This window comes from Ciona intestinalis, chromosome 2 (assembly GCF_000224145.3).
Source record: "Ciona intestinalis chromosome 2, KH, whole genome shotgun sequence".
Classification (NCBI taxonomy): Eukaryota; Metazoa; Chordata; class Ascidiacea; order Phlebobranchia; family Cionidae; genus Ciona; species Ciona intestinalis.
In genome coordinates, this window is record NC_020167.2 from 529,768 (window position 1) to 556,316 (window position 26,549).

Here is a 26,549-nt window from a genome sequence, read left to right on the forward strand (position 1 = left end):
CTGGTTTAATGCAGATAAACCGCGATTATGTGAATTTGAATTGGTGCAAATATACGAGCAAGTAGCGAGGCTATCAGTAAATTAGAGCCAACAGAAATTGTAATATGATATTACAAAGTATCGTCCCGGCCGAGCTTAGACAGAGTCGTTCGTTGTCACCGCAAGAGAACCAGAGTTTCATTACGTCACTTGTCACGAGAATAAATTCATAACGATTGCTTCGTTTGTTAGGTGTGGAATGTATGCTACCGCATGCGTCTTCCTTTATTTCCTAGACCGGCGCAGAGCGTAAAAATATGACGCTCATACACGATGTTTCGATGTCGTGGTTGGTTGGGCAGTGGGCACATTCCTCCAGATTGTTTTATTATGAAACGTCATAATTAATAGTTACGTTGCAATAGACCAAGTGACGTAACAATTGAACGAAAAATTGTTCCAATTCCAAGCGAACGAATTTAATATTGAATGCAACGCGTGTGTGTGCGTCTTAGCACTTTCTGGCTGCGTGCGTGTCTGCGGAAAAGGGGGCTGTCATGACAGCAAAACAGCCCCCCTGGTTGCGCCCCTGGTAACAACCTGGAATTTTACTTATCTTCTTGTCTGTTATCCACATAAATACAATAATATAGCTAGACGAGTGACTGATTTTTTAAATAAATAAAATTAGAAAATGAGATTTGGATATATATATATTAGGCTGGCAGCAATAGTCTTAAAATAAGCTTTTAGTTTTAATTATCACAAATGTATGATAAATAAATGCCCAATATATGCTTAGATTTACCTCATACACTTCCACCACCAACAACTCCAAGTATAACGAGTGAAACGGAAGTAAGCACTCGCCAAGATCGTGAAATTGTGGTTATAGTAAGCGGGAATAAAGAAATTCAACTACCTCAAGATAAAGTAGAACTTACAGCACAAGCGGTTGGAAACCCAGTAGTTGGTTGGTTTTTGCTGTTATGTAACCTTATACATTTAAAATGAAGCCTTTGATTTTGCTGTAGTAAGACCTGTGTGTAGAAAAAGTTGTGTTGAATATTATGATATTAGATATTTGTACTATAAGTGAAGGCCGTATAAGGTTGCCATTCTTTGGGATCTTTATCGTTAGAAAAAGTTTAGCCAGGTGTTTATGGGGGAGGGGGGGTTGGCTAAAAGAACTAAAATATATTTCTGTAATATTTGGTAAAAAAATAAATATAATTTTGCAGGGTAGGACTACATAATACAAACTATTTATCATAGTATACTGAATACATTGACTAATATTCATACATTGATCTATGGACTTTGTACTATCAGGTCCTGTATTCTTGTAAAGCTTGCGATTTTGTTTGTGTTTCAGAACAACTTAAATATTATGTTATATGAAGATTGAGTTTATTGTTTGCTCAAATTAAAATCTTTTGTCTTACAAAACTACTGCTTTTGTTTCAAATCCATTTCAATTGTGACAAAAATATTCTTTGTTTGCAACATGAACTATTTTTAATAAGGCAATAAAAGGGAGTTTTTAAAATAATTGAAATTTCATCACTGGTTTTTGGAGTTGAAACATTAATTTCATTCTAATGTTTATAATTAATCCGAACCGTTAAGGCTGTTTACCTTACTAAAAGTAAACTAATTCTTTCAGGTGACTACTTACGGCGGTAAATCTTTTTTTTATGGTAGTACGACTGCGACCTACAAAGTATGTTGTAGAATGCCTTTTATTACAGCTCTTGTGTTTGGGTATAAAGACTTTTTGCTGTAGTTTACTGAAGCAGTTTTTCTTTTTCCTTTTTATAGGCTTTGAATATAAATGGAAATTGATTGATAATCCCATTGATTTTGATGGGATGCAGGCAGGCAAGCAAGACAGTACATTGAAACTTAGTTCACTCACGGCGGGAAAATATAAGTTCAAGGTGACATTTTGTTATGTTAAAATTACTTTCCTACCAGTACCCTCAGGTCCCTTACTATTCTAAACTGAGGAGCATATGGCATATACCTTCAAGCTTCAATGACTTAATTAATCAAACTGTTTAGAAATTTCCTTCTTTGAAACCAGTCATACATGACTCTTTTATTCCAGGTAATAGCAACAGATTTAAACAGATATGGTGAAGCATTTGTGAATGTGACTGTGTTAGAAGCACCTCGAATAAACCAACCACCATTAGCAGTCATAACACCATCTTCTGATCAAATCCTTACACTTCCTAATGATGCAACTGTTTTAGATGGCTCAAGTATAACTTTTCTATCTTTTTGTGATCATTTTTTAAAAATTAAAATGATTTTTATCGTTTTGCTATGCAGCATTATAATTTATAAACCATAATTTTTTGTACGTGTGTTTTAAAGCTTTGCATGCTTAGGTTTTAGTTAAGCTTGAGCATCACATGAATACATGAATCAAATATTATCTTTACACAGAGTCATCAGATGATGATGGTATCGTCTCATATCATTGGAAACTTGTTGAAGGACCCTTGCAAAGTGATGAAGGGGAAAATACATTACAAGATGGCAGGGTAGGTTACTTAATGTTTAATTCTATCTGTGACAGACGCATAAACGTTTCAAATTAAATAGAAGCTGTTGGTGGTTACATAATAACTAAAATTGTAATATTTAATCGCATTCCATCATAAGTTGGCTTATAAAACACATAAATTGAGTCAATTATAGTAACAAATGCTGATCAACCAGGTACATTGCTAATAGTATCTATAATAAGGGCCACCCCTAAATTTACTGGTCATAAGGTTAACTGTCACCATCATAAATACACAAGATTAATTGCTTCTGCGTACACTTTTAAAACAGCCAAATTTTCTGCTAAAATGTTTCAAGTAACCTTGCACACGCAAATGTATTCAACATTAAAATAATGCTTCCCTTTACCACATGTATTGGATGTGTATATTTTGGCGTAAAAAACAGGGTCTAGGAAAATAACCAAATGATTGAATAAGTGTGTTTAGATAACTCATGCTCTGTATGACATCAGACGTTGGTGAATATAAAAGTTGTGTTCGGTCGTTATAAACCCACGCGAGATGTCTATTTAGTTTATGCACATCTAAGCTCCTTTCACCACAATAAGAAGCCTTCTAACGGAGGTTAAATAGTTTAATTGCATATATTTAAGAATATTTTATGTTTCAGATTTTAAAGCTTGAACATTTGATAGCTGGTAGTTACACATACAAACTAACCGTCACAGACACGGATGGTCGCACAAATTCAACCATTGCTCATATCCTCGTTAACAAAAGTATATTTAGTTTTCTATTTTTAGATATATGTATAACTTAACACCGATTGTAAATATTTATGCAACACTGGGACATAGTAGTTAAATAGCTTCATAGAGGGATACTGGGTTCGAAGCTTGGTGTTGCCACTATGGTGGTTTATGTTTGTATGTGTTGGACAAGTCAAGATATTATCCCAATCCAGTAACCCGGATATGAATTATACAAACTGTCTGGCAGAGTGTATAAGAAAACCCAGGAAAGTTACTTGGATATTTGCATAAACAGGATCATTCTTTCATCAAATTAAATAAACCAATAAGGAATTGTAGTTTTAAATAGTTGATTTATTAAAAAAAGTGTTTTTGATGTAGTTGTCTTAATCTTTTTGTTGTTATTGCCGACAGAAATTGACAACAAACCAATAGCAAATGCAGGGATACAACAATTAATTACATTACCCCAAGACAGTGCTGTGTTGTGTGGTAATGGAAGCAAGGATGATTGGGGGATAGAAAGTTATGAATGGTCGTTGAGTCCTGATAGTCCAAAGCAAGTTGTGGACTTGCAAGTGAGCTCTTGGTTTATTTGAAATAAACTTCTCATCCTTTTTTATCCTATTTAACATTTACACTGGTTTTACTAATATAGAAGTATTGACATAGTATATTACCTATATAATGTTACTTTATAAATTATATGCAACATATACAATTTCTTTTATCCTATTTTATTGAGATAAATATTAATTACAGTCATGTGTTAAAGGTATTACAGTTTTGTTGATCAATTATTGTTATTAATAATTTTGATTTTGTTTTTTTATGAAGGATTCAAGATCTGAATGTCTTCTGCTATCAAACCTTGAAGTTGGGGAATATAAGTTTCAACTTGTTGTCACTGACAGTGCTAAACAGTCTGACACTGCAACTGTATCAGTTATAGTTCATCCTGTATGTTATTTGACGTAAACAAGTTGTTACTCCTGTTTTAACATTGTTTTAAAAGGAATCAAATCACCCACCGGTCGCAAATGCTGGAACCGCACAGGAAATTATTTCCCCTCTTGCTCAAGATGAAGAGTCATCAGAAGCAACACTTAATGGAACTATGAGCAGTGATGACAAGGGAATTACTTCTTCAGAGTGGCTGCAAACTAGGTAATTATGGAAATAAATGTACGTTGTCTTTTATAAAAAATTTTTTTAAATGAATGCTGTTGACTGCACCAGCTGCGGAAATCTTTCTTTGGTGGCATATCACAATATTAAATTTCAAATTAGGGGTTTGGTTTGTAATAGGCCACAGTCAGCTTGTTTTGATTTGTGTGCAATTTGTGATATTGTTTGGGTGTCTATTCACAAGTTACCAACTATGCACTTTTGTGGTTGCTTTTTACAATAGTTGCAACATTGAGCCTGAAATGCATTTTCACTTGCTTAGAACCCAGCAATCTCGTCACTGTACCACGTTGCGAGTTGTAATAACTTTGTTTCTACTACAGTGGTCCTGCAACAACCATAGTTGAACCTGGGAAATTAGTCACAAAAGTATTTGGTTTAACAAAAGCTGGAACATATGAATTCAAACTCACGGTGCATGACAGTGGAGGCTTGGAGGATTCAGACACTGTCAATATAGTTATTACACCAGGTAGTTTGGTTTATTTGATCTTACTCATATTAAATTTCTTAAACAAAATAGTTTTTGGCTACCAATTAATTACAAAATGTTTTTGTGTAATACGCGAGCACCGAATGAAAAGTTATAGTAAAATAACCGCCATATAATACACTGAAGTATTAAAATTGTTCACACTACTTTCTGAATGAATATAATTTACTCTATTCTTGCTTGGCTGGAAAACAACAGTTGTTATAACACTGGTTTTCAGTTTCATACACCCTGTGCCCGCTTAAGAGTTACCACATTGGTAACTTTGTGGATGATTGTTTTTTTTATCTACAACTGACAAAGTTGTGTTGGAACAATTACCTCAAGTGTCTTGCCCAAGGACACGGTAGTAACAGCATGAATAAATTAATGACCTCTACACCCAGAAAAGACATCAGATGTTTTTTTACCTTCAACAGAGAAACCACCAAGGATTAATATTGGAAATGATCTTCACCTTACGTTACCTGATAATGCAGTAACACTTGATGGCAGTAGAGTGGTTGATGATTATGGCATTCAAAGTTTTCTTTGGGAACTTGACCCATCAAGTCCTGCAGCAGGGGTAAGTATTATTGGTTATTGTGACTAACATGGCCTGTAATAAGAGGGTAAAGTCTTTTCATCCTTTGTTAAACTTGATTTTATGATTTAAGAAGCTTTAAAATATAAAAATGGAAGCCAAGTTGTTAGCATGATGTTCATCTTATCTCTGTATATTGCAGTTATAATTTTAAATTTAAATGTTAAAAAAGTTTTGTTACAAACCTTAATTTTACATTGCAGCATATTCTGAACAATACAGACCAAACAGCAGTTCTACAAATGTCTGGTCTTGTGGAAGGAAAATATAAATTTAAACTTACTGTTAAAAATAAACGCGGACGAGAGGCATCAAAAGAAGTAAATGTCATTGTTGCACAAAATCCATCACTTAATTATTTGGTAAGCCATGATGTTTTAACGAATTCCTGGTCCGAAGCATAATGCTGCTTCCACTCTTGCCATGCATCATTATGCGAAACACACGTCGAATTTCGCTCAAGTCTCCAACCTAACTAATAGGTTTTCCAAAATAGAAAACAGAAAAAAACTAAATTGCCAATCACTCACTTTGTAATTAGAGACATGCATATGTTGTATAAAGTCACCGCATATAATGCACAATAAAACATTTGTGTTTTACTTCAGTTACCCTGTCACGTTTTATGCCCACAGTATGTTTAGCAACCACAGCAAGATTAAATAACTTGTGTTTTTCAGGTTGAACTTCACATTGCTCAGCCAGTGAAAACATTTACATTTGCTCAACTTCAAAAAGTTATTGAGCAAGTTCAACTTTATTTGGAATTATCTGGAAAACCAGAAGTGATTGTTCATTCTGTTTACCCAATACATTCCACAGGACAGTAAGTGTTTCTGTGTTTGTACTGAATATTTAAAACTAATTCTTATTACCGATGTTTGTCTCACATTTTTCGGTGTGTACAAGCTATTAACAGGTATCCCTGCGTTAGATGCAACAAACAGTTGTTACAACACTGGTGTTTTGTTTCACACACCTGATATTTATTACATTCATCTATCTGAGATACTACTAAACAAAATAAAGCTGTATGTTCACAAAGCTATTGCTAGATCATAAGTAGACATGAGATGTATGTACCACAAGGTCTACAACATAAGTGTTTTATTTTTATGTTTGTAGTATTGTGGTGTTATTTACTGCCAAGCGACCAGACCGGACATTCTTGTCAGCCATAAATGTTGTAGAGACACTGAACTCCAAATTTGGCTCCAGTAGTACAGTATCTGATGTTGAAGTATTATTGGTGGACACTTACAGTAAGTTTAATGTTACATATCAAAAGTGAGTTTATTTGAGAACTCATACGTATTCAATACAATACATATAAAATAAATATTAAACTCCTTTTTATTTAAAATGTTGGCAGTTTGTGAAAACAAATGTTCCAATCACGGGAAATGTCATTCTGGTTCAAAGCAATGTCAGTGTGATGTATTTTGGATGCAAGATTTTCTCCGGGTTTATTTTGGTGATGGAAAGCGGAATTGTGGTAGGTTCTTTTTGCCATACAGAAATTACATTTGTATTCCTAGTAATTTTATAATGACAAATAAATGTAACTTATTTATTTTTGTGTGGAATGAAACATAACAACACAAGTGTTATGTTTCATGCACCTTGTTGATGGCTTACTTTATGGTATTTTAAAAAGAGAATGTAATTTTGTTTAGTCTTGTATAAAACCTTGTTGTTGTGTTACTTGTGTATGGCTCAACTAACACAGTGAATACAGTTGTTTGAATATAGTAGCTTCGCAATCTTCTCGTTTGTGGAGGACACCCAAGTTCTGCTAAACATTAATAAACCACAAAAGTTTATTGTCAACAGATTGGAGCATTCTATACGTGGTTATTGTGATCTTAATCATCATTATTGGAGTGTGTCTTCTTTTATATTTTATTACATGCTTCTTTATAAGGTAAAATGTGCAATAATTTCTTGATTGTTTTAGACTTAAACATACATTACTCTTTGGTGGGGTACATAACATATTTTTTGGTGTCAGAGTAACGAAAATATAACCTCTTAAAAAATAATTTTCGCCCTAAGTATTTATGAACAAAATTTTAAATTAAGTTACAGGATTTGTGCGATTATTTTTCACAATTTGGATCTACTAATTAATACAACTTGTTCAATTTTTAGAAGGCGAAAACAAAATCGGGTTTCAAAAAAGAAAAATTACATTTTACTAGAGAACGGAAAATCTTCCTCAAAAAACAATTCAAATGGATACAAACGTAAAAGTATGTTTACCCTGTTGGATTTGTAAAATAGTTAGACTTACCTTATTCTTGGCAGATGGTTACAAGAAAACAGGAAGAAATAAAACTACAAGCTTAATGAGAAGTATGACCTCATCATCCAATGAGGACCAAACAGTTTTTGAAAAACGTAAATTAATCAACAAACCCAAGGGACGACGATTAAAAAATTCAAATCATAAAATGAATCAAGTCAAAGAACGAAAAACTTTAGTAGAGCTTCAAGATGAGTTGTTAGATAAAGATAACTCTGATAATTCATTTGATGGATTTGGTTTAGATGGAGATCACCAAATGACTTTAGATCAAAACGATTTTGCCAAAGAGATTTTATAAAAATGACTTACTTTATTATTAACAAAGTTTTATTTCACATATTTATATTAATATTATTGTTTTGTGTTGTATATAATAATAATAATGCTGTGATATACTTTTATGTGCAACCGAAAAAATGTCCATGCTAAAAATGTATACTATTTCACTTGTTTCAGGATTTGTTTTCAAATAATTCTCACCGAAGTTTTATTCAACTTTTGTTTTGCTACAAAATTGCCCTTGTTTTTTGTTTGTTTTTGTGTCGTAGAGATTGAAAGGGCAATTTAAAATGCGATAAAACAAAGAATATTTATGTACTGTTTAAATCAATACATTTTATTTGAAGATGTGCAGGTGCATTATATGCAAGTCCGGGTTTTCGTAAAAAAACGCTGAAGTAACAAAATATCGGCCGCGCAACAATGCATAGGATTTTCATTAGGAAAAGTGCAGCGCAACTAGTTTCTAAAGCAATAAATAAAGCTACTTCTTGAAAATATAGGTGTTATAATTTTATGTAAATTATAATAAAAATATTATAAAAAATACACTATGTTATTATTTTTCGATTGGACAATAGTACATACTAGATTATGCCAGCTTGAGATTTTCAACACAAACGACCGGTCTTATAAACGAAATCCTACAGCAGGAAAACATATAAATCAAACATTCAAATATAAAAAAGCTGGAATTAATCTAACGCACAAAAACGTGATCAGTATGAAATTGTTGCAACTCGACGCTAAAGTGACGTCACATTACCCAATCCTAGTACTTCCCATTAATCAACTTGTAATACCCGCGTGGCCATGGCGCCCTCTCAGAGTTTCGGTTACTAAAAACCACCGAAACCTGCGATTTATTAATTGTTTTTGATTTGTTAGTAAAGCTTAATATACCGTGATTGTAAAAGGGAGTAATTACGTTTGTGCTTATTTTGTTACGTGTCCTTTTGTTAGAGCTGAGCTCTCTTGTTCGTCGAACAGTTGTTTTTGTTGACACGTAGGTCGTTATGTGAATTTTATTTTTGAACTGTGTATACATAATAATCAATTCCCAGCTCGCGCCGAAACAAGTAAAACACATTTTTCAGTCACACGATCTGTCGAAACTACGGGTATATTGATGCCTCAGAATTTGAAAGAACGCGTCTTAGTGAGATAAGGAATTCAATGCACGCTACTATTATACCCCTTTGTATACGTTACATTCACCCATTTATATAATAATTTATAAACTATAACCAACTTATGTCAACTAAGTTACATTAGGTTGGTCGAAAATATTTTGCACTTTAATAAAAAAGTCAGATGTAGTAAATTGGGGGAAGATGGGAAACTTAAGCCCGTATTACCCAATATTTTCAAAATTAAAATACATTACGGGTTTTAAGTGACACCACTAATTAGTACTATCATTTCTTTATTTATTGACAACAATTCCAAAATATATTAAAACACACGAGGAATTATTTAGCGATCCGCACAACAGGTGAAATTTTACAATTTCGAAAACACACAGGATAAGACCAGACAGTTAAAAATCCTTGTCAATTTTGACTAACAAGTGAATTTATTATTAGGAATACACGTAAATACCACAAAATGGTACTGTACGCTTTAAAAACTAAATTTAAACATTATTTTTCTTGTCCTACTGCTATAGTTTTTTACATGTTACCCACATTACACTATTGTATGAAAAATAGGTATTGTTTGAACGATAATGGGTAAAATTCGAACATTATTTGATAAATATATATCCTACAAATGTCTGCATATCAACTTGTAATAACAAAAAATTGATGAAAAAAACTAATGATAGAGTTTACATTTAAGTTGGGTATTGCTACACTGTTTTTTCGAACAAGCCACTTCTTTCATAAGTCAGTATTTTATATTTGAATAGTGCCTGATGTATAAATTATTAAATTAAAAGCAAACCGTTCAAAGTTTAGCAATAAAAGTAAAAAAAGGCAAAACCAGAGTCATAAAAGCACCTATATATTTCTATAGCTCTGGGCGAAACGTGCAATTATAGTTTAATAAAGAAGAAGTCGTTATATTAAACTATGGCGCAATAATCAAATTTAAAGTGATTTATCTGGACTTTGGTAGTAATAAAATAACTCATGTACCCAAAATGAACATAGACATCATCTCATTTACATAAACTTGGTTTTGAATTGTCGTCTGTCACCAACGCGGGAACAAACTAGATTATTTTGCAGTTTAGTTTTGCATTAAAACTGTATAAATTATGCCGTGAATATTGTGTTTTGTTAACAAAGAATATCCAAAGTAAAGTTTGTACAGTTGCCTTAAATTAGTTATACATGCTTGTATATCGGTAAGTCATATCTAACTTATTAAATATTACTTTGATCAGATGAAAAGCAAATTTTATTAAAGCATGGATGAAACTGGCGAAAGTGGTTTTAGGCCGTATGCAATTATATATATGGTCGTAGTCACTTTATTTTTGTACTTTATATCATCTTATATTGCGTATAGAAGAGACAGCAAAGAACTAAAACAGGTATATATAGGTCTGCTACTTTTTAGATGCCAGTCCAGCTTCAGATTCTTTTATTTATTTATTTTTATTTTAAAATTCTTTTTGTATATGTATGTATATATACTTTTTTTAATGACACATGTAAGGGAATAAAGTCATGTGTGCAAAAAAAATGGCGGGACAATGGCAGCCAATATAACATGTGTGTTCTGTTTCATGTCCGCAAGTTACCGCACAATATAATATACTCAACTTTTTTTATTTTAGTGCAAAATCTTTTATTTGGAACAACCAAAATCAACCGGCATTGCTTACTGCTTTTCTTTTACCGTCAATAAAAGATTTTGTGATGACAAGGAACAAGACCTGGTTTTTCGATTGGGCGGGGCCAAAAATAACGGACCATTATTACACTTCAGGGATTTTGACAATAATCTTTTTCAGTAAGAAAAATTGTTGTGCACCCTTTTAGGTCTGCAATGAACGACCCATAGATTTTTTGATTGTTTAGTGGTTTGTGAAGAACTTGTTTGTTTTAAACAATATCTTAACACTTAACATAACAATTTTTTCAACAACCTTTGTATGAAATTCCCCAACATTTTATGCTTTATATTTAGTTTACCGTGTTTGCTTAATTGGTGGCAGATGAATTTTGAACCGATTATATTATTCGTGTGTTACCATTAAAAGTATATGTTCAGTAAAAAGTATATTTGTGTTAAAAACTTTTCTATTGCCACAATAGGATGAAAACTACTGATCCAAGTAGACTATTATGTAAGTTTAGTATGTCAAATTCTGTAACGAATGTAATAGATATAATAGATATATATTATATACACTTTAAGATTTAAAAACCATAAACAACAGAACCAACATTATGTTACAGATCTGGTCAAGTGGTAAACATTGGATTTTATCTACCTGTGGACATTGGTGATTTGGAAAACATTGAGATTGCTTGTGTTAATAATAATAATTCAAATGATGATGGCAACGATTTGCTTTCCATATCACATATTGCGGTTCGAAAATTCCAAAAGTATGTTATGTTTAGGCCTATTCCATTTTTACTATGTAAGTTATTTGTTCACTGCTCATAGCTCATTAAAACTGTGCTTAGAATAAACTGTGATGATTCTGCAGCACTAGATTTTATGCCAAAGCATATTAGAACATGGCAACAAGATTTCACAGGTAAGTCAATGATTTATATTATGTATGCCTTAAATGCCTATGTATTTGTTTGTTTTTCTGTTTAACTGTTTGTTCTATTTTTGCAATGTATTTATAATAAATTAGCCTTAATGTTTTTAAAAGATGTTTGGAAACTTTGTAGAGAATAATTTATGTTTTGGTAATGACCAGTTGGTGTAAATTGTATATAAAAGTCAAAAGTGCATTTGATACAGAGAGCAGTGGTTAAGAATCAGTAAGTAGGTAGTTAATTTTTTAAAAACAGAATGACTAATTTAACAGAACAATAAAAATTTGCCACAGGTGCTAAATCCAAGCATTGTGAAAAGGCCATTCTACAAGCTGGCCAGACAAAATCTTTTTATTTGGAAGAAATTCAACAGTAACTATAGTATTATGCAGATAGAGAACATAAGATAAGCTAGACTCGCTAGAGTTTTACCAACAGCAAGTCTTGCTGAGCAAGATAGTGTACAATGCTCATGATGGTTATTGGTTATAATTTCTATTTTTAATAACATTTTGCTTACAGAATTTTTTCGGTGTACTAGTACAGTGACATTTTGATTTGTGTGGTTGCCTGTAGCTTAGATAATACTATGCTGATAGTGTTCTGTCGTACTTATCTATGAATGAGAGCAAATTTTTAATGTTTAGATAAATGGGACAAGATTTGCCGTTCTTTTTACTATGGCGATGCTGTTTCCTCAAAAATGAGATTTCGTTTTAAAGGCTACTTCTATGGATTGCACTTACCAGTTATGATAATCATTGTACAGTTAATTTACAAATTTAGATTTGGTCAAGATTCATTAGTCAAGTTCATGTGGCAGCACTACTTATTTTCCATGTCTACAAAATGGCATCAAGTTTGGAGCGAATATTCTTGTTTGGATTATATGCTGGTGATGTGTCTTGATGTTTTGGCAATCACAGCAATTATATCAACTTACTATGCATATGGTATATCTTTTAGTTTATGCTGTTTGGTTTACATATTTGTAAATATACATATTGTTACGGCGTCATGGCACTGGCTAGCGTGCCTGCCCTTAACTCAGAGTTTATGAATTCAAGGCAGCAAAATTTGTTTTGAAATATTTACTGGTTAAGAACCATAAGTCTAAAGTGTCAGTCATACAAAAACAATCACCAATAAAGTTAGATACATTGTAACTCCTAAGCTGACATGGGATTTATGAAACATATAATGACAATGCAAGTTACATTCATCATTATTCAGGCCAACAAGCTTGCAGTTTCAACATCAACATGAACGATGTTTCTTCATATGAACGAACTACTAATTGGTTGGATGAAAACTGGACATGTTTGGTCTCCATATCATGGATGTCGTTAACGTGTTCATTGTCTATTATTCCCTTGTCAATGATTTGGTGGAGGTAAATTAATCTTGTCAAGATAATATTTAATTTTTTCAGAGGGAATGAATGATATTATTTATTATATCTTTAAAAACTGCTAAATAAATTACCAAAATGTAATCACACTGAAAAACGTTTCCAACATATAGCTTAGCAACTTTGTTATGTTTATATGAATTACAATGAATACAGTCCTAATAGCACTGTGATTATTGGTTTATAGTGGCTTAAGAACGAAATTTACATTTTTATGGTACCACTGCTAAACTGCCAAATGAATAAATATTGCTCTGAAGATAATAAAAGGTGTCACTTTTTTTTATCTTGGTTCAATACACATTTTGATTAATTTACACTTCATGAGACCAGGAGTTAAGTTAGCAAATTTATGTTTTCTTGCATTGTAGATTATTTCAGTTCATTGGTGGCAAAGGTTTCACAGACAATCTCCTGAAATCCTACTTGGAGAAATGTAATGATGATTACGAAAATAACAAAACTGATTTTTTAATTCTACGAACACTTGAAAGCAAAAGCGTATATGAAGGTTTGAATGAATTTGCTTCAACAGGATATTGTTAGTTTAGTTATAAAGTCTACAGATGAAAAAATATATATAATAATGTTTTGTTGATAAAATGTTTATATTTAATTAAGGTTTACTTAAAAGCCACAGTTGGTAAAATCTACATGTGCTATTGTCATCTTGTTTTACAATGTATGTTTCAATGTTTGTTATTTTATACCCACATAGACACTCATTCTGACCCTGCATATAAATGCTTGTCAATTGTCACACGGTGTATCTTGTATTTACGTAAATGTTAGTTTTCTTGTGTAAATTACATTCGTGAGATTTTTTCAGAAATTCAGAGAATTCATTTCCATGGCAGATACTTGCATGACAACAAAACGATTGCTTAGAGAGGAACCGGTGATAACAAACTGTTCCACAGACGATATTTCCCTGCATAACCTTGCGTATGTAAGAACCAAAATGGGGCAAACTGTACTGCAAGGTAATATGTTAAATTAAGTTTAAACTCTCTGTTAAAACCAATTTTTAAGGTGATGAACCTGACCGAAAAATTGTCAAGAGAAGTAACTATGTAAGCGCGGGTGGAAAACCAAATATAATGTCTGGATCAAAGTTTGGTATGGATGGAACTGTTTCTACAAATTCTTCGCAATACTCTGAAAGATTAGTTCAACAAGTAAGCATGAACTGGGCCAAGGGACGTGAGCCAGATGTGACTCTTTTGATGACGGCATTTTGCTCTTAAAGCTAAGACATTTCTTGAACTGGTTTACTAAAGTAGTATTTTGAGTTAAGGGAGGGGTGTTATGGGTAAGAAAAAGTTTTAACACAATATGTTTAAAGGTTAAATAATCATGTGTATAAAAAGCATGGAATATTTTTCAAATTATTTTATTTTTAGAAAAATGCCACAATATATGATTGTTCAGTTGTAGCAGAATGCTTTGACTTTAAGAAAGATTCAGAAGTTAATGATGTATATGGCGGTTCATTTAATGATTGCAAATGTTGCTTAAAAAAGTGTCGTAAAGAAGCTGAGATGTCTCCTAAAACATGTAAAAAAGTGTTCATAGTTAAACCTGTTATAATAATAATTTTTATACTTAATAGATTTGAATAATAGGACCATAGGGGATGTTGAACAGATTGTATCGAAACCGACATATTTGGAAACTTTTTTAACAAAAACTCCCGAAAGTAATATCCAAGTAAGTTGGACGTTAGTATCATTCGGTATGAAAGAGATTTCTAAAGTCCGACAATGCTGCGCAAGAATGTGCTGCCAAACTATAAACTGTACAAAATGTGTATAATCTCATAAATAATTGTTACAAAGCTTTGTAACTGAATGTATTTATTAAGCTTAACCATATCCACTAGTGGTCTGTGTTCTAAAGATGGTTGAACAAAAATGTTTAAAGTCGTATGTAAGGAGAGTATAAGAGAAATGGAATAATTGGAAAGTTTAATAACCCAAAATTTCGACATTAAAACCAAGTTTCTAAAAAAGATGTTATAATAAGAAGTTAAATTATTTTTAGATAAATAATGAAACCAAGATCTCACTTACTGATCCATGGCCAGGTAAATTTGTTTAGTGGTATTTTACAATTTCCAAGAAATACTTTTTTTTATTTAAGTATTTATTTTTGTTCAATAATATTTTGCATTTTTCTTTTATGTAAGTATTAATGTTAATAATGTAAACCATTTTTTAATTTCTTTTTTATTAAATAGATTATGATTCTGTGTCAATCCCTATCATGGTCCCCAAACCTGGAATTAAAAGAAAGATTCAAGTTAAAATCCTTTCATTTTTCTTTTTATTGGCTGTACAATTTGGTGAAATTATAACTGTAACTGCGCTGGAAAACGAAGCAAATCTATTTTTTCATCCAACTGAAATGCAAAGGTAAACCTAACAGTTAAACCTAGAGCATTTTTACCTGATATTTTTTTTTCTGGCATATTTTTCAATTTACAAAAAAATTATTCAGGGAAGCTGGGATTCAAAACCGCACAAATGGTGCGCTGCTTTCTTGTGTGTTGGCCTATATATTTTACTTGGCAATTACTTTACAAGTACTCGCTCTAATAACCACTCTACTGAAACTTGTGGTTGAAAAAAGAAACAAATAAACCACAACTTGAAGTAACAGAAAGTGTTGTAATTAGATTAATTTCTGGACTTGAGTATGTGGATTAGGTAGTTGAAGACATCATTATAGTATTTCCAGTTGAAATTTGTTGCAGATATTTCATTCATCACCTTTTTACTTGCCATTGTTGTATAGTAGACTGGGAGAAGATGGGACACATTTTTATTCTATTTTTCTCGTCCCATTTAGTAGTAACAATTTATTGTTCCATATGGCGGTAAACAAAGAACATTCAATAAATTATGAAACCGTATCTTTACGACTACCATATACCGTTGTTAATTGTTTAAAACACGATGAGGATATTTAGATAATGTGTGCTAAAGGTGTCCCATTCTCCACCACCCTAATGAAATATGATACAAAATTCAGGTTAATTTACACTGCTCTTCATCTTATGGTGTAGGGTGGGGGGAGATGGAAGAACTTTATTACATAATATCGAAACATTCTGATCGTGTTTTAAACAATTAACAATGGTCTACGATAGGCATGAGGATACAAGTGACATTTATTAACTTTTACGAGGTGGTAGGTGCAAAACAGTAATAGTGTATTAATGTATTGCATGCGAATGATCTCACAAATGATTTATCCAACAAGTATATATGACAAATCTTTAATACATTTTATAAGGTTAGCAAACCTTATTTTTGAAACATAATGGTAGTCTTCCATTATTAAGTATTACACCTAAGTGCAGGCCTACAGCTGCTAATTTTGACATCCAAATAGTGGCTACTCAGTTAAAGCAGTTACCTTTAAGTGCTTTCTTATACACATCATATCAGCGTTACATAATTATAACCAGACAATAATATTCAACAAAAAAATAACCACACGAACCTGTAGGTTCTTGTTCAATACCTTCATGTAAAATTTTCAGGTTTAAAACAGAAAGTTTCTTTTCACATACTATTAAGTTGACCACCTTAAAAAGGCTAGGTTAACCAGCGTGTAGCATTTTTATCCAGTGATGCATTAATACAGAGGTTTATCTACAGTGACAGGTAAAGCTGTAATTGTAATAAAAACTTTTTTGAAAGTATTTTTACTTTATTTTGCCGATCCAATATTTTTACTGCTTATACTCTCTACATAAAGGTTCATATCGTTGTACTGTGATAACAAACCAAGCTTATCTTTCACACATTAAGACGAGGAAGAAGTGCTTGTATCTTCAAAGCAGTCATCTTCATCGTCGATATAATGCCCCAATCTAAATATTTATCAGAAATTTCTGTACTGTGAAGAATCCTCTGTGACATAAAAAGTTTTGGTTTAGTGGTTTGTGAAGGCAAATAATGCCTATCTAGTCACCAATGGCGACTGAAACCGCTTTGTCGGTAACTTCTGGTTGATTTGTTTGAGCTTAGAAAATGTTGTGGTAAAATAAACGGTACACATTGGGTAAAAAGGTTAATTAAAAGTATGCTTTTTAGTTTAATACGTGCTTACTCACTAAAGCTTTGCTCTCTTATATGTAGAAACCTTTGTGCTTCTATTCCTTATTATGCGGTATTCCCCTGTGACCAGTTCAACGCGTTTGATTTTTAAAGGGCATCTTCAAAGTTTTCTTCTTTAAATTAATCACATTTTGTGCTTTTATAAAAGTTAGTCTCTAATAAGTAGTGGTATCGGTTTAAATCTTATTGGTTGCTTTTTAATCAAGCTATAGTTTTCATTATTTATTATGGCATCGAAGTTGGAAGATTCGACCGTACCATACCTGGATCAGTGTCGCGTTATATGTTTAATGTTTGCCAAACATTCATGCTCGGAGGAAGAAGCAACATCGGATATCCAACAATTTCTACAAAACGAAATACAAGCTTTTGAATTTTCCCTAGATCGTAAGTGCAAATAATGTAGTAATTGTAGATTTGGATAATCCTTTAGCTGGTGACCCCAGGGCTCACACATACCCGCTATTTTTATTTGGCAAAACACTTGGGAGTTTGTGTCGAAAATTAACTTTAAAAATGCATGAAAACATAAATCTTAACTGTAGCCCAATGATTAGAGCTTTTAAGCAGATGACAGTGGGTTCAAGGCTCGATGTTGTCACAATTGTGTATATACTGTATATGTCCTTGGGCAAGGGACTGTACAGTCATTTTAAGATCATTTCTATACAAGTTACATATGTGGTAATCAGGGCTGGAGTATGTTAATGTAACTCATTCTGTAATAAACATTGATACTGTGTTGTCTGTATAGCAAAACAAGCTGCGTAGCGATGATTTAATTCTTAATGAAGAAAACCAAAGTTATATTTAACTTTGGTAAAACACAAAGTTAGTATAGACCAACTTAGGAAACCGATTGTAAAACAACGAGTCTTGTTATCCATTGTCTCGCGTCTATGATGTCATAGTCGCCACCATTACGGAGCCCACGGCATAGCATTTTATCATTGCTGGGTGCTGTTTTTCGTTTAAATATTGCGATTTTTTTAAAACCAAGCACTTCTGTGCGTAAAAATGGCTTTCTACTAATGTTATATCTTATCACAATAATAAACCTCGCAAAAATAATCAACTTTTATTGAACACTCAATCGATTAAAGAGTAAAAAAACAGAAAATATCAAGTTTACTAACCAAAAACATAAAAGAACATGTTTAAAATATAAAAATACAAACAAAAATGCATAACATTACCATAAACTGGTGTATCTAGCTGCAGTTCTGCATGTAAATTGCGGTGATTTAAGTTTTTGGCTCACAAACTTAACATGTATACCCGCAACGAAACTTAAGGTATCTTTGTAAAATTTGCCTAATATCGAAGTGACATTGAGGAAAACAATACTGAGTTACTATTTTTGGTCCTCTGCTTGAATTAGTAAGCTACCTTTTCTGCGTTCCGGGTCTTTATGAAATCGGAAAACGCTTTATAAATGTAGTAAAGAATGGCTCTGTAGATTCGTAGGTATGATCATATACTATTATGTAAACTAAGCTGATTGCTGCTGGTCTTAATCGCCAACGTAAAGTACCCAACAAGATTTATATTAGAAATTATATTTTAAATGTTAAAACAACCGCTATACATGTTTTCTAGCTTTGTATCACAAACAAGAACTAAATGAACACATGCCGACCATGCATTTGTATAGGCGATTCAGGCCCTGTGGGCTTCGTAATGGACACGAGCGCCGTTCTCTAACTTAGTCTATACTAACTTTGGTAAAACATACTTCCATCAGATTTTTTATGTGCCTCTGAAAAATTGAGAAATCTCGCATTGTGTGAAAAGGAAAATGATGTGAAGGTAAAAAGATCTGTAGATATTATAATGAGCAGGTAATTTTGTTTTGTTGTGTTTTGGTAAATAGTGGTTTTACTAACTGTATTGCTTGGTCTATTCATATTAATTAGAAGATATTATCTAGCTGGATAAGTAATAAGAACAAGTTCTAATGGGTGAAGTAGCGATAACAGATGATACTCTAATTAAATAAGGACATCAACAGCAAAATGATGTTTACCGATACTTCGATACACTAAACTATTTAGCTTGGTTGACGTTTAATGTCTGCTTGTTTGGGTGTGTAATTTACAGCATAATCACCTCTTTGGCAGAAAAATGTTGAATCTAATTCTAGTTAAACGATCCATTGGTAATTAAGGCAAAAGGCAGACAATTGGTATTGTTTTATACACAAGATGTCATTGTCACTGCTTAGAGTATGATGTAATCAACCTAATAATGACCCTCAGCCACACCAATCTGTTTCATAAAATTAAATTTCAAAATGTTTTGTAAAGAAACCTAGATCAGAAAGTTTATGACGATGAAGCAGTTTCTTTGGTTGGTGGAGATGAAGTAAACTCATGGCAACAGGTGTGAAATGGTTTAATTTTGCTTTTCTTTAGGAGATTTATTTTCACCCAGACCATTTTGTAAAATACCTTAAACGAACAAAGCGTACTTGTTCCTAAACTTTTAGTTGTATGAAATATAAATATAAATACTATACTTTTTTTATATTTTAGTGCCATGAAATATTAGTTAGTAAGCCTGAGCTGCCTATAACCTCTAAACCTTATGGGTTCAAGGCTCTCTGCTCCAAGATGGTGGGCGAATGTGTCTTGACCAAGACACTCAATGACAATTTTTTATTTTAAACTTTGAACTGCATGTCTAAGCTATAATTTAAAGTTTTTGTTTTTAATATTTTGCTAGGTTGCTATGTTGCTTCAGTTGATGTTTGACGTAATTAAGTCTCATCAATACACTTGTATGGAAGAGATTGTTGACATGAGTGCCAGGTGCTTGCGTAATCTTTCAAAGGATTTTATTTTAATAAATGGTTGGGTAAGTTATTATTATTTTAGCATTAAACAAGAGAGCATAGCAATCATAAATTGCATGTTGTAGACATTTTATATATTTTTTTGCAGCATATTTTTAATCTCCGCAATTAAAACTTTAATTGGGCAACCAACAAAGCAGCAAGTATATAACTCTAGTAAAAGGAACCATTTTTTAGGTGTTACCATTATGTGCGATACTATACTGTAATTACTATAAAATGTTAGCGATTTTTTCAAGCCATCCATTGGAGCTAATATTCTAAATAAATAATATAAAAAACTGTACATCTTATTATTAGGTACCCACTGATCGTACAACACATTTAACATCAGAGATATCTTCTAGTATTGTCATAGTTCCTTCAGGGGTAAGATCGACCTTTTTTTTATTATACAACTTTCACCACTTTATGTTTGCTTAGGAGCCTAACATGGGTAGGCAGAATGCAGGGTATGTATGGATGGCCTGGAATAATTATGAAACTCAATGTAAATTGTATGGATACACTGTCTTAGTAACATGTTAATTGGCATTGTTGCATTAATTAAAAATACAAGCAAGAATATAGTCTAATGAGCACCCTGATTTTCCTAAAGGTTGGCGCCTATGACGTCTTGTAAATATTTATCACAAACTGAATAGATTAGGCTCTGTCTAACAATATAAACACAACTGTAAATTGCCAACCGTTGGCAGTAGTTTTTATCATTTAAATTTAACATCAAGTTAATGTGAAAGTTTTCTGAAATTTCTGAAAATTCTTTTTCAGATTGAAGAAGAAATTCATCAATTAGGTAAGAAACTAAGAACCTGCTTAAACCTACTGTCGACCATTTTCAGATTGTTTGCTATAATTATGAAAATCATATTACCTATTACTTTTGTGTTGTATCAATTTGTATGTATTATAAAAGTTGACTAAATCCTGTTGGCTGTTACATCATATATCAGTACACAGTCACAAAATCACAATTTAATTTATAAATGTTTAATTTCGGATAATGTTTTATCAAAACCTAGGTTGGAAAATATGATTCCTCCAAATTCTTGCTCTAATGAAAATTAAATAGGTGATAGGTGTAACATTTTCTTAAATAGGGCATTTTTAAAACACACTCTCATTGATGTCAAACATAGGGAACCTCAATAATAATGTGGTGAACGCAAAATATACTTTGGCTCTGCTTGTTACAGAGCTAACAGAAGGAAAAAGAGTAGGTCAGGTAAAAACTGGGGTTCTAAAAGTTACCCCCATCCTAAAAATTTGTTAATGTTCCACCCCAGGCACCTAATGTTATACTACTTCTATAGTTAGCTAGTTCATGTACATCGTACATGTAATTGTATTACTACCGCAGCGGTTATAAGCAATTTTATCTTTAGCCAAAGATGATGAATATGAAAGTTATGATTCTGCAACTCCACCAGAAATATTGGAAAAGCCTCCCATGACAGCATCATTGATTGACATGCTTGGTGGGGGGGATGCTAATGTTCAAAACCTTAGATTAGAACAAGGTAACCATCAGCATCCTTAATACTGATAAATTAGAGATGGGCCGAATCCGGATCCGATTATTCGGCGTTGTTCGATCCATTTTTTGGTATTCGATCGAATCCGAATATGCGTGGTCGAATCCGAATACTTTCTATCGCCCATGAAATGTCACACGGACACTACTAAATGCGCCAAAACAGTAATTTCGTGGCCGAATGAATATAAAAATTCTTGATTTTACAACCAACAATCACGCGGGTTTCACATTGTTTGTAACGTAACTCACTTCAAATAAATTTCATTCGTTAGGAATTTACTCTAGGAAAGTAACGAATCGCAGTGCCTGCGAACTACTTAATGGCCTATTTATTTATAACTTAATGGGTTTTCGCGTTTGATCTGGTAAATAAAAGTGAAAAATTGTAAAACGATCTTTTATTTTAATATTGCAAAATCTTCTGTAACAGTTATAAATAAATGCTGTTTATTTTTTTTTTACATTAATTTTACATCTGTAACACTGTAATTCACAGAACTCGTAGTCTTTGCGGCTTCTTTGATCGTGAACCACGTGTCCGTTTGATCAGAAACCACATGTTTTGTGTTATTTTGATTAACGGCTCCGTCCGACTAAAACCGAACGTGTTCGCGGGCGCCTTTTCTCCTTAATGATGTCATTAGCTTTCGGACTCCGACTATTCTTTATAGCCGCACTCGCAGAACGTTAGCTTTATCAATGTCTGATTCCAGAGATTTAAAAGTTAACGAAACCATCACGATTTATACATTTTACATGCCTGGCTGCAGGTATAGTATCAAAAAACGAAATGTGAATTAAATTCGACCGTATTTATAACTAGATCTACTCGTCAATACAACGTTTTAATCTGTCAAATTTATAATTCTGGATCCTATAATAAACCTTTGATGGCATGTGGCCAATAGCGGTGCACCACCTTTTATCTGCAGTCGGCCAGCGTTGATTGACAGGTTTTTAATTAATTCCTCGGTGCGCAGATGATGCTACGATAGAACGTTACCAATAGGAACTAGATGGATATGCAGCGGGTATACAATTTCATTTGTTTCACCACAGTGAATTAGGTTAAATGACGTCACCGAATATAGTTTTGATCTCAGCCCATTCCCCTAACTCATATAACTTTTAAGTTATAGTCTTGACTCAGATGAGTTATCAGCATTCCAGTGATTTTATTTTCGCGAAATTGTGAAACAGGTTTTGAAGGAAATTTGGTGAAATTTTGGGCTTGGGGCAGGCAGGGTAAAGCTAGGTTATTTGTGCAATATACAATATTTTAGGTGAAATAATTAGAAACCTATATTTTAATCTGTAAACAACTTGTCATGTGTGCTAATAGGCTTCTGTCAAGTATGAATATCATTTATAAATCAATGTTAATCTTTGCAGCAAACGATGGTAATGGATTTGAAATGGTTGCTTCTGTAGCTTCACAAGATGCTCCCAATGAGCCACACCAAACAGTTGATCATTCTATAAAAGATAACGTTGAACAGATTTCTTCTGATAGTAATATTGGAAATTTTATTCCCCATATTTCAATTGGAGTTGCTGCTGCAGCTGCTTGCATTGGGTTTATTTTGTTGAAGAAAAGTTCTTAGTCTCCCAATGTGGTGTATGAGACAGGAGAGTGCAATGCTATGTTATGTTGAAGTTTGCCAGTACACATTATTTATGTTTATGTTGCAAAGAAATCTTAATCGTGATCAACTGTGATTGCCACTATGTTGCTTTAATCGATTTATTTTGTATGTTAGATATCCTTTAACTGTATTTGTGGGGAGCAGGTATCTGTTAAGCGAATCAAATATAAGCAATAAAGGATGGCAGAACGGGAATTTGGGTATTAATGGAGATTAATTTTAATTGGAGATGTTTTTTTAATGTATGTGGAATTAGAGCAGAGCTTCTTAAACTGCGGCCTGTAGATATCTTTTTGAATGAGGGTGATAATAACTATAACAAGAGAGCATAGCTCCAATGACCGAGCACGTATTGAACTTAATAGCATATTGTTAACCCTTTTACTACAACGGTCGACCTGTTGAGTGATTGGTGAAAAAGGTATACGTAAATACGCTTTGTACAACTTCTGTATGTGTTGCTTTGTTAACCTACGCTAGCTAACCTTGTTCGCTGCTAAAAAACATTTGGTTTGGTTCCCGATGTATGGCAGTTTACTGGACTGGCAAGCGTACAGTAGAGTGGAGGAGGATGAGACACTTAGGCACATATAGCTAAATATTTAGTTAAAACACATGATGGTTTTTGGTTAATATCACGAATTAATGCTATCATTCATTTAATAATTGACAGCAGTTTAAAACAAAATATTAAAACACACATAGAGTTATTCAGTGATTCGCACAGCAGGTGAAATTTTGCAAGTTCAAACACACACAGGGAGAGACGGTATAGTTTAAATTCATTGTTAATTTTTTTCAATAATAAGTGAATTTATGTTTAGGAGACACGTAAATAAGACGAAATAATGCTGCACACTTTGGTAAATCAAGTTTGAACATTCTTTTTATTGCCGTGCTGCTATAATACTTAACATGTTACCTACCGTATACAGAGCCATAGAAATACAGAGTAGACCAACCCATTGTTACGTAAAAGACAAATTGAACGGTAATTTGGGTCCAAAATAACAACAGTAGGTATATAAGAAAATGTATGTTTTTCGGTAAATTACAGAAGAACTTGTGCTTAAAAACAAATTTAAAGGTTAAAAAATGTTTAAAAATGTGTTATTTGTTTTCTGTATCAAAAAAATTAAAAAACAGAACTAGAAGTGGTTGATTTGTGACATTTTAGTCATTTAATGTAGGTAAATTTATATTTTTTTTCCAAAAAAATGTTTGGTAAGGTAAATATAGAAGCTGTTTTACGCCTTTCCACAAAAGGTAAACACAAACAAAACCTAACAAGTTCGTTTAAACCCATTGCCAAAGTCACCACTTTTGCTCTATTTTGGCCACACAAAGACGGCAGTTGGACTACTCGGTGTTTATACGACTCTGACCGTATATTATTGTATAAAATGGGTATGAATAAATGAATGTATTTTACTTTATCTTCGCGTGGTCGGGAAACGACAGTCGTTATCACACGGGTTCAACACCTCGTGCCAGATTACGAGTAACCATGTATGCTACTTTGTAGGTTATTATTTTTTGGGGGGACTTTTTCTTCTTTTTATGTAAGGTTGATAATTTGGACAACCCATCAGTGACCACTGGGTTGGAGCAATTGCCGTTAAGTGTCTTGCCTAGGGAAACACACGCCCACAATGGTAGCAGCACCGAGCCTTAAACCCTTTACCTCTGGGTTACAGCTACAGACGCGCTAACCACTTTGCCATGGCGCCGGACAAATGTTCGAACATCAATTGATAAATATTTTGTCTTACAAATTCTCCTTATCTTATCTTGTTATTATATCAGTACATTATAGTTAAAACCATTGAGGTATAAATTATGGAATTGAAAGCAAATCTTTTAAAGTTTGACAATAAAAACCTACAAAACTACAATGTGGGAAAGATGGGACACCAAACTGAAAAATGGGACATCAAACCGACGGCGTCTTTACACAGAATGCGTAACGTCCAAAACTTGCGAACCTTCCGTTAACGTAAGGCCATCCGACGCGATTCAACATGTTGGATTTTTACGCACGTATGCATGCGGTTTTGTTTGTGTCAAAACATTTTTCCGTGTTTAGGGGATTGTTTATTAGACAAATTGAAAAGGTCATTGACGAACTGTTTAGGAATTGCTGCGGTTCCCCGCTGTTTGTTGACTGTGTGACCCGATTGAGTGATGTTTTTATTAGTAGTTTTTATTAGGCCTGTGTAATTTTATATAGCCTTTATTGTCTAAGCCAAGGGAGCCTAGAAGATGTGTTCCCTATTGTAGACCTAAAAAGGAATATAGTAAAGAAAAACTTATTGAACTGGTCCGTGAAAGACCTGCTTTATATGATCTAATTTATAAAAGGTCCTAAACATTGTGACAACATCTATTTTCAAAATACACGGGATGCTGTCGGCAAAGCATGTGGCATAACAGGTAAACACATCGTTTAAAGATTTTACTGATTTTGTGTAAAGAAAGTTATTTCATAATAGCACATAACACAATCAACTGAACAAATAACATGGGTAGTAGCCTATCTGTTCCCTTTGCAATCGGTGTCGCAGTACTAGATCGTTTGTTTACATGCGTGTGGGGGGCGGCCAATGTTGAAGTTGTTGCTCGCGCTCCGCAGCCTCGCAACGACGCTGTTCCATCATGCGCAACCAAGCGTGAAATCGTGCGATGACGAATTCTGTGTGCAGCGCCCTTTAACGGATGGTTTGGAATAAAATTCGAATGCGATATACGCAAGTTAACGCAATACGCATTCTGTGTACAGACACCATTACACTAAAGAAAAGTCTCTTAGCATTAATTGTTCTAATCTCATTGCTAAATGTAAGCATGCTGATATATAGTAGGGTTCCGACTTCCCCCATCCTACTGTATTATTGGTTACAGGAAACGATCAAAGCAGTTACACATTAGCCTAGGCCAGCTGTTATAGTTAGACAACACAACATGCAGTCTTTATGCATTAAGGAAAATTAAATAAAAAATCTAACTTTAAAAGTCTGTGCTCGAAGCACAGTCAATCACTACAACATCCATAGATTAATTCAATGAGGAACAATTTAAAAAAGAAGCTGCTTGAACTAAACTATTTTTGCGGGTGCATTAGCGTTAACTGTGGCATTATGTT

General features: G+C 33.1%; 3 protein-coding genes and 1 long non-coding RNA gene across 5 annotated transcripts in view; 3 read left to right on the forward strand and 1 right to left on the reverse strand.

Moving 5' to 3' along the window:
* Positions 1-8,451, forward strand: part of LOC100175717 (dyslexia-associated protein KIAA0319-like protein) — a gene marked incomplete in the record, with an annotated part of 10,985 nt that extends 2,534 nt beyond the window's left edge. The window contains 17 exon segments of the mRNA XM_009859246.3: positions 782-952; positions 1,801-1,919; positions 2,090-2,246; positions 2,434-2,531; positions 3,169-3,277; positions 3,665-3,828; positions 4,088-4,210; positions 4,266-4,417; positions 4,762-4,910; positions 5,351-5,496; positions 5,718-5,876; positions 6,195-6,340; positions 6,640-6,776; positions 6,887-7,009; positions 7,348-7,438; positions 7,666-7,766; positions 7,822-8,451. Of these exon segments, the coding sequence (XP_009857548.1) occupies positions 782-952; positions 1,801-1,919; positions 2,090-2,246; positions 2,434-2,531; positions 3,169-3,277; positions 3,665-3,828; positions 4,088-4,210; positions 4,266-4,417; positions 4,762-4,910; positions 5,351-5,496; positions 5,718-5,876; positions 6,195-6,340; positions 6,640-6,776; positions 6,887-7,009; positions 7,348-7,438; positions 7,666-7,766; positions 7,822-8,120 (2,444 nt within the window).
* Positions 8,452-10,466: 2,015 nt separating this feature from the next.
* Positions 10,467-15,903, forward strand: LOC100182801. 2 transcript variants are annotated; one of them, XM_009859247.3, is made up of 15 exons: positions 10,467-10,643; positions 10,890-11,065; positions 11,515-11,667; positions 11,749-11,822; positions 12,126-12,204; positions 12,619-12,785; positions 13,066-13,225; positions 13,615-13,754; positions 14,101-14,226; positions 14,276-14,421; positions 14,647-14,800; positions 14,856-14,953; positions 15,287-15,329; positions 15,483-15,657; positions 15,743-15,903. In XM_009859247.3, exons 1-15 carry the CDS (start codon positions 10,518-10,520, stop codon positions 15,882-15,884), a joined length of 1,959 nt encoding a protein of 652 aa, XP_009857549.1. In that variant the 5' UTR covers positions 10,467-10,517; the 3' UTR covers positions 15,885-15,903. The 2 variants fall into 2 exon arrangements, with proteins under 2 accessions (XP_009857549.1, XP_026695729.1); XM_026839928.1 differs by lacking the exons at positions 12,126-12,204; positions 12,619-12,785.
* A 1,056-nt stretch (positions 15,904-16,959) lies between these two features.
* LOC113475607 lies at positions 16,960-17,444 on the reverse strand. The gene is made up of 2 exons (XR_003397363.1): positions 17,367-17,444; positions 16,960-17,163 (listed from the first exon to the last, which is right to left on the reverse strand). It is a non-coding gene; the product is annotated as an uncharacterized LOC113475607 (long non-coding RNA).
* Positions 17,445-17,461: 17 nt separating this feature from the next.
* On the forward strand, positions 17,462-23,602 carry LOC100185168. The gene is made up of 8 exons (XM_002130838.4): positions 17,462-17,757; positions 19,115-19,211; positions 19,677-19,752; positions 20,095-20,226; positions 20,525-20,593; positions 20,996-21,020; positions 21,610-21,744; positions 23,154-23,602. Exons 1-8 carry the CDS (start codon positions 17,598-17,600, stop codon positions 23,363-23,365), a joined length of 906 nt encoding a protein of 301 aa, XP_002130874.1. The 5' UTR covers positions 17,462-17,597; the 3' UTR covers positions 23,366-23,602.
* The last annotated feature ends 2,947 nt before the right edge of the window (positions 23,603-26,549 follow it).

Bases quoted from the DNA above. Each gene is read 5' to 3' on its own strand.
- LOC100182801 (XM_009859247.3), top strand. From the start codon at position 10,518: ATGGATGAAACTGGCGAAAGTGGTTTTAGGCCGTATGCAATTATATAT. The intron at 10,644-10,889 runs GTATATATAGGT...TTTTTATTTTAG, and splicing joins ACAGCAAAGAACTAAAACAG to TGCAAAATCTTTTATTTGGA. The intron at 14,227-14,275 runs GTAATATGTTAA...CCAATTTTTAAG, and splicing joins GGGGCAAACTGTACTGCAAG to GTGATGAACCTGACCGAAAA.
- LOC100185168 (XM_002130838.4), top strand. From the start codon at position 17,598: ATGGCATCGAAGTTGGAAGATTCGACCGTACCATACCTGGATCAGTGT. The intron at 19,753-20,094 runs GTGTGAAATGGT...ATATTTTGCTAG, and splicing joins AAGTAAACTCATGGCAACAG to GTTGCTATGTTGCTTCAGTT. The intron at 21,745-23,153 runs GTAACCATCAGC...TAATCTTTGCAG, and splicing joins AAACCTTAGATTAGAACAAG to CAAACGATGGTAATGGATTT.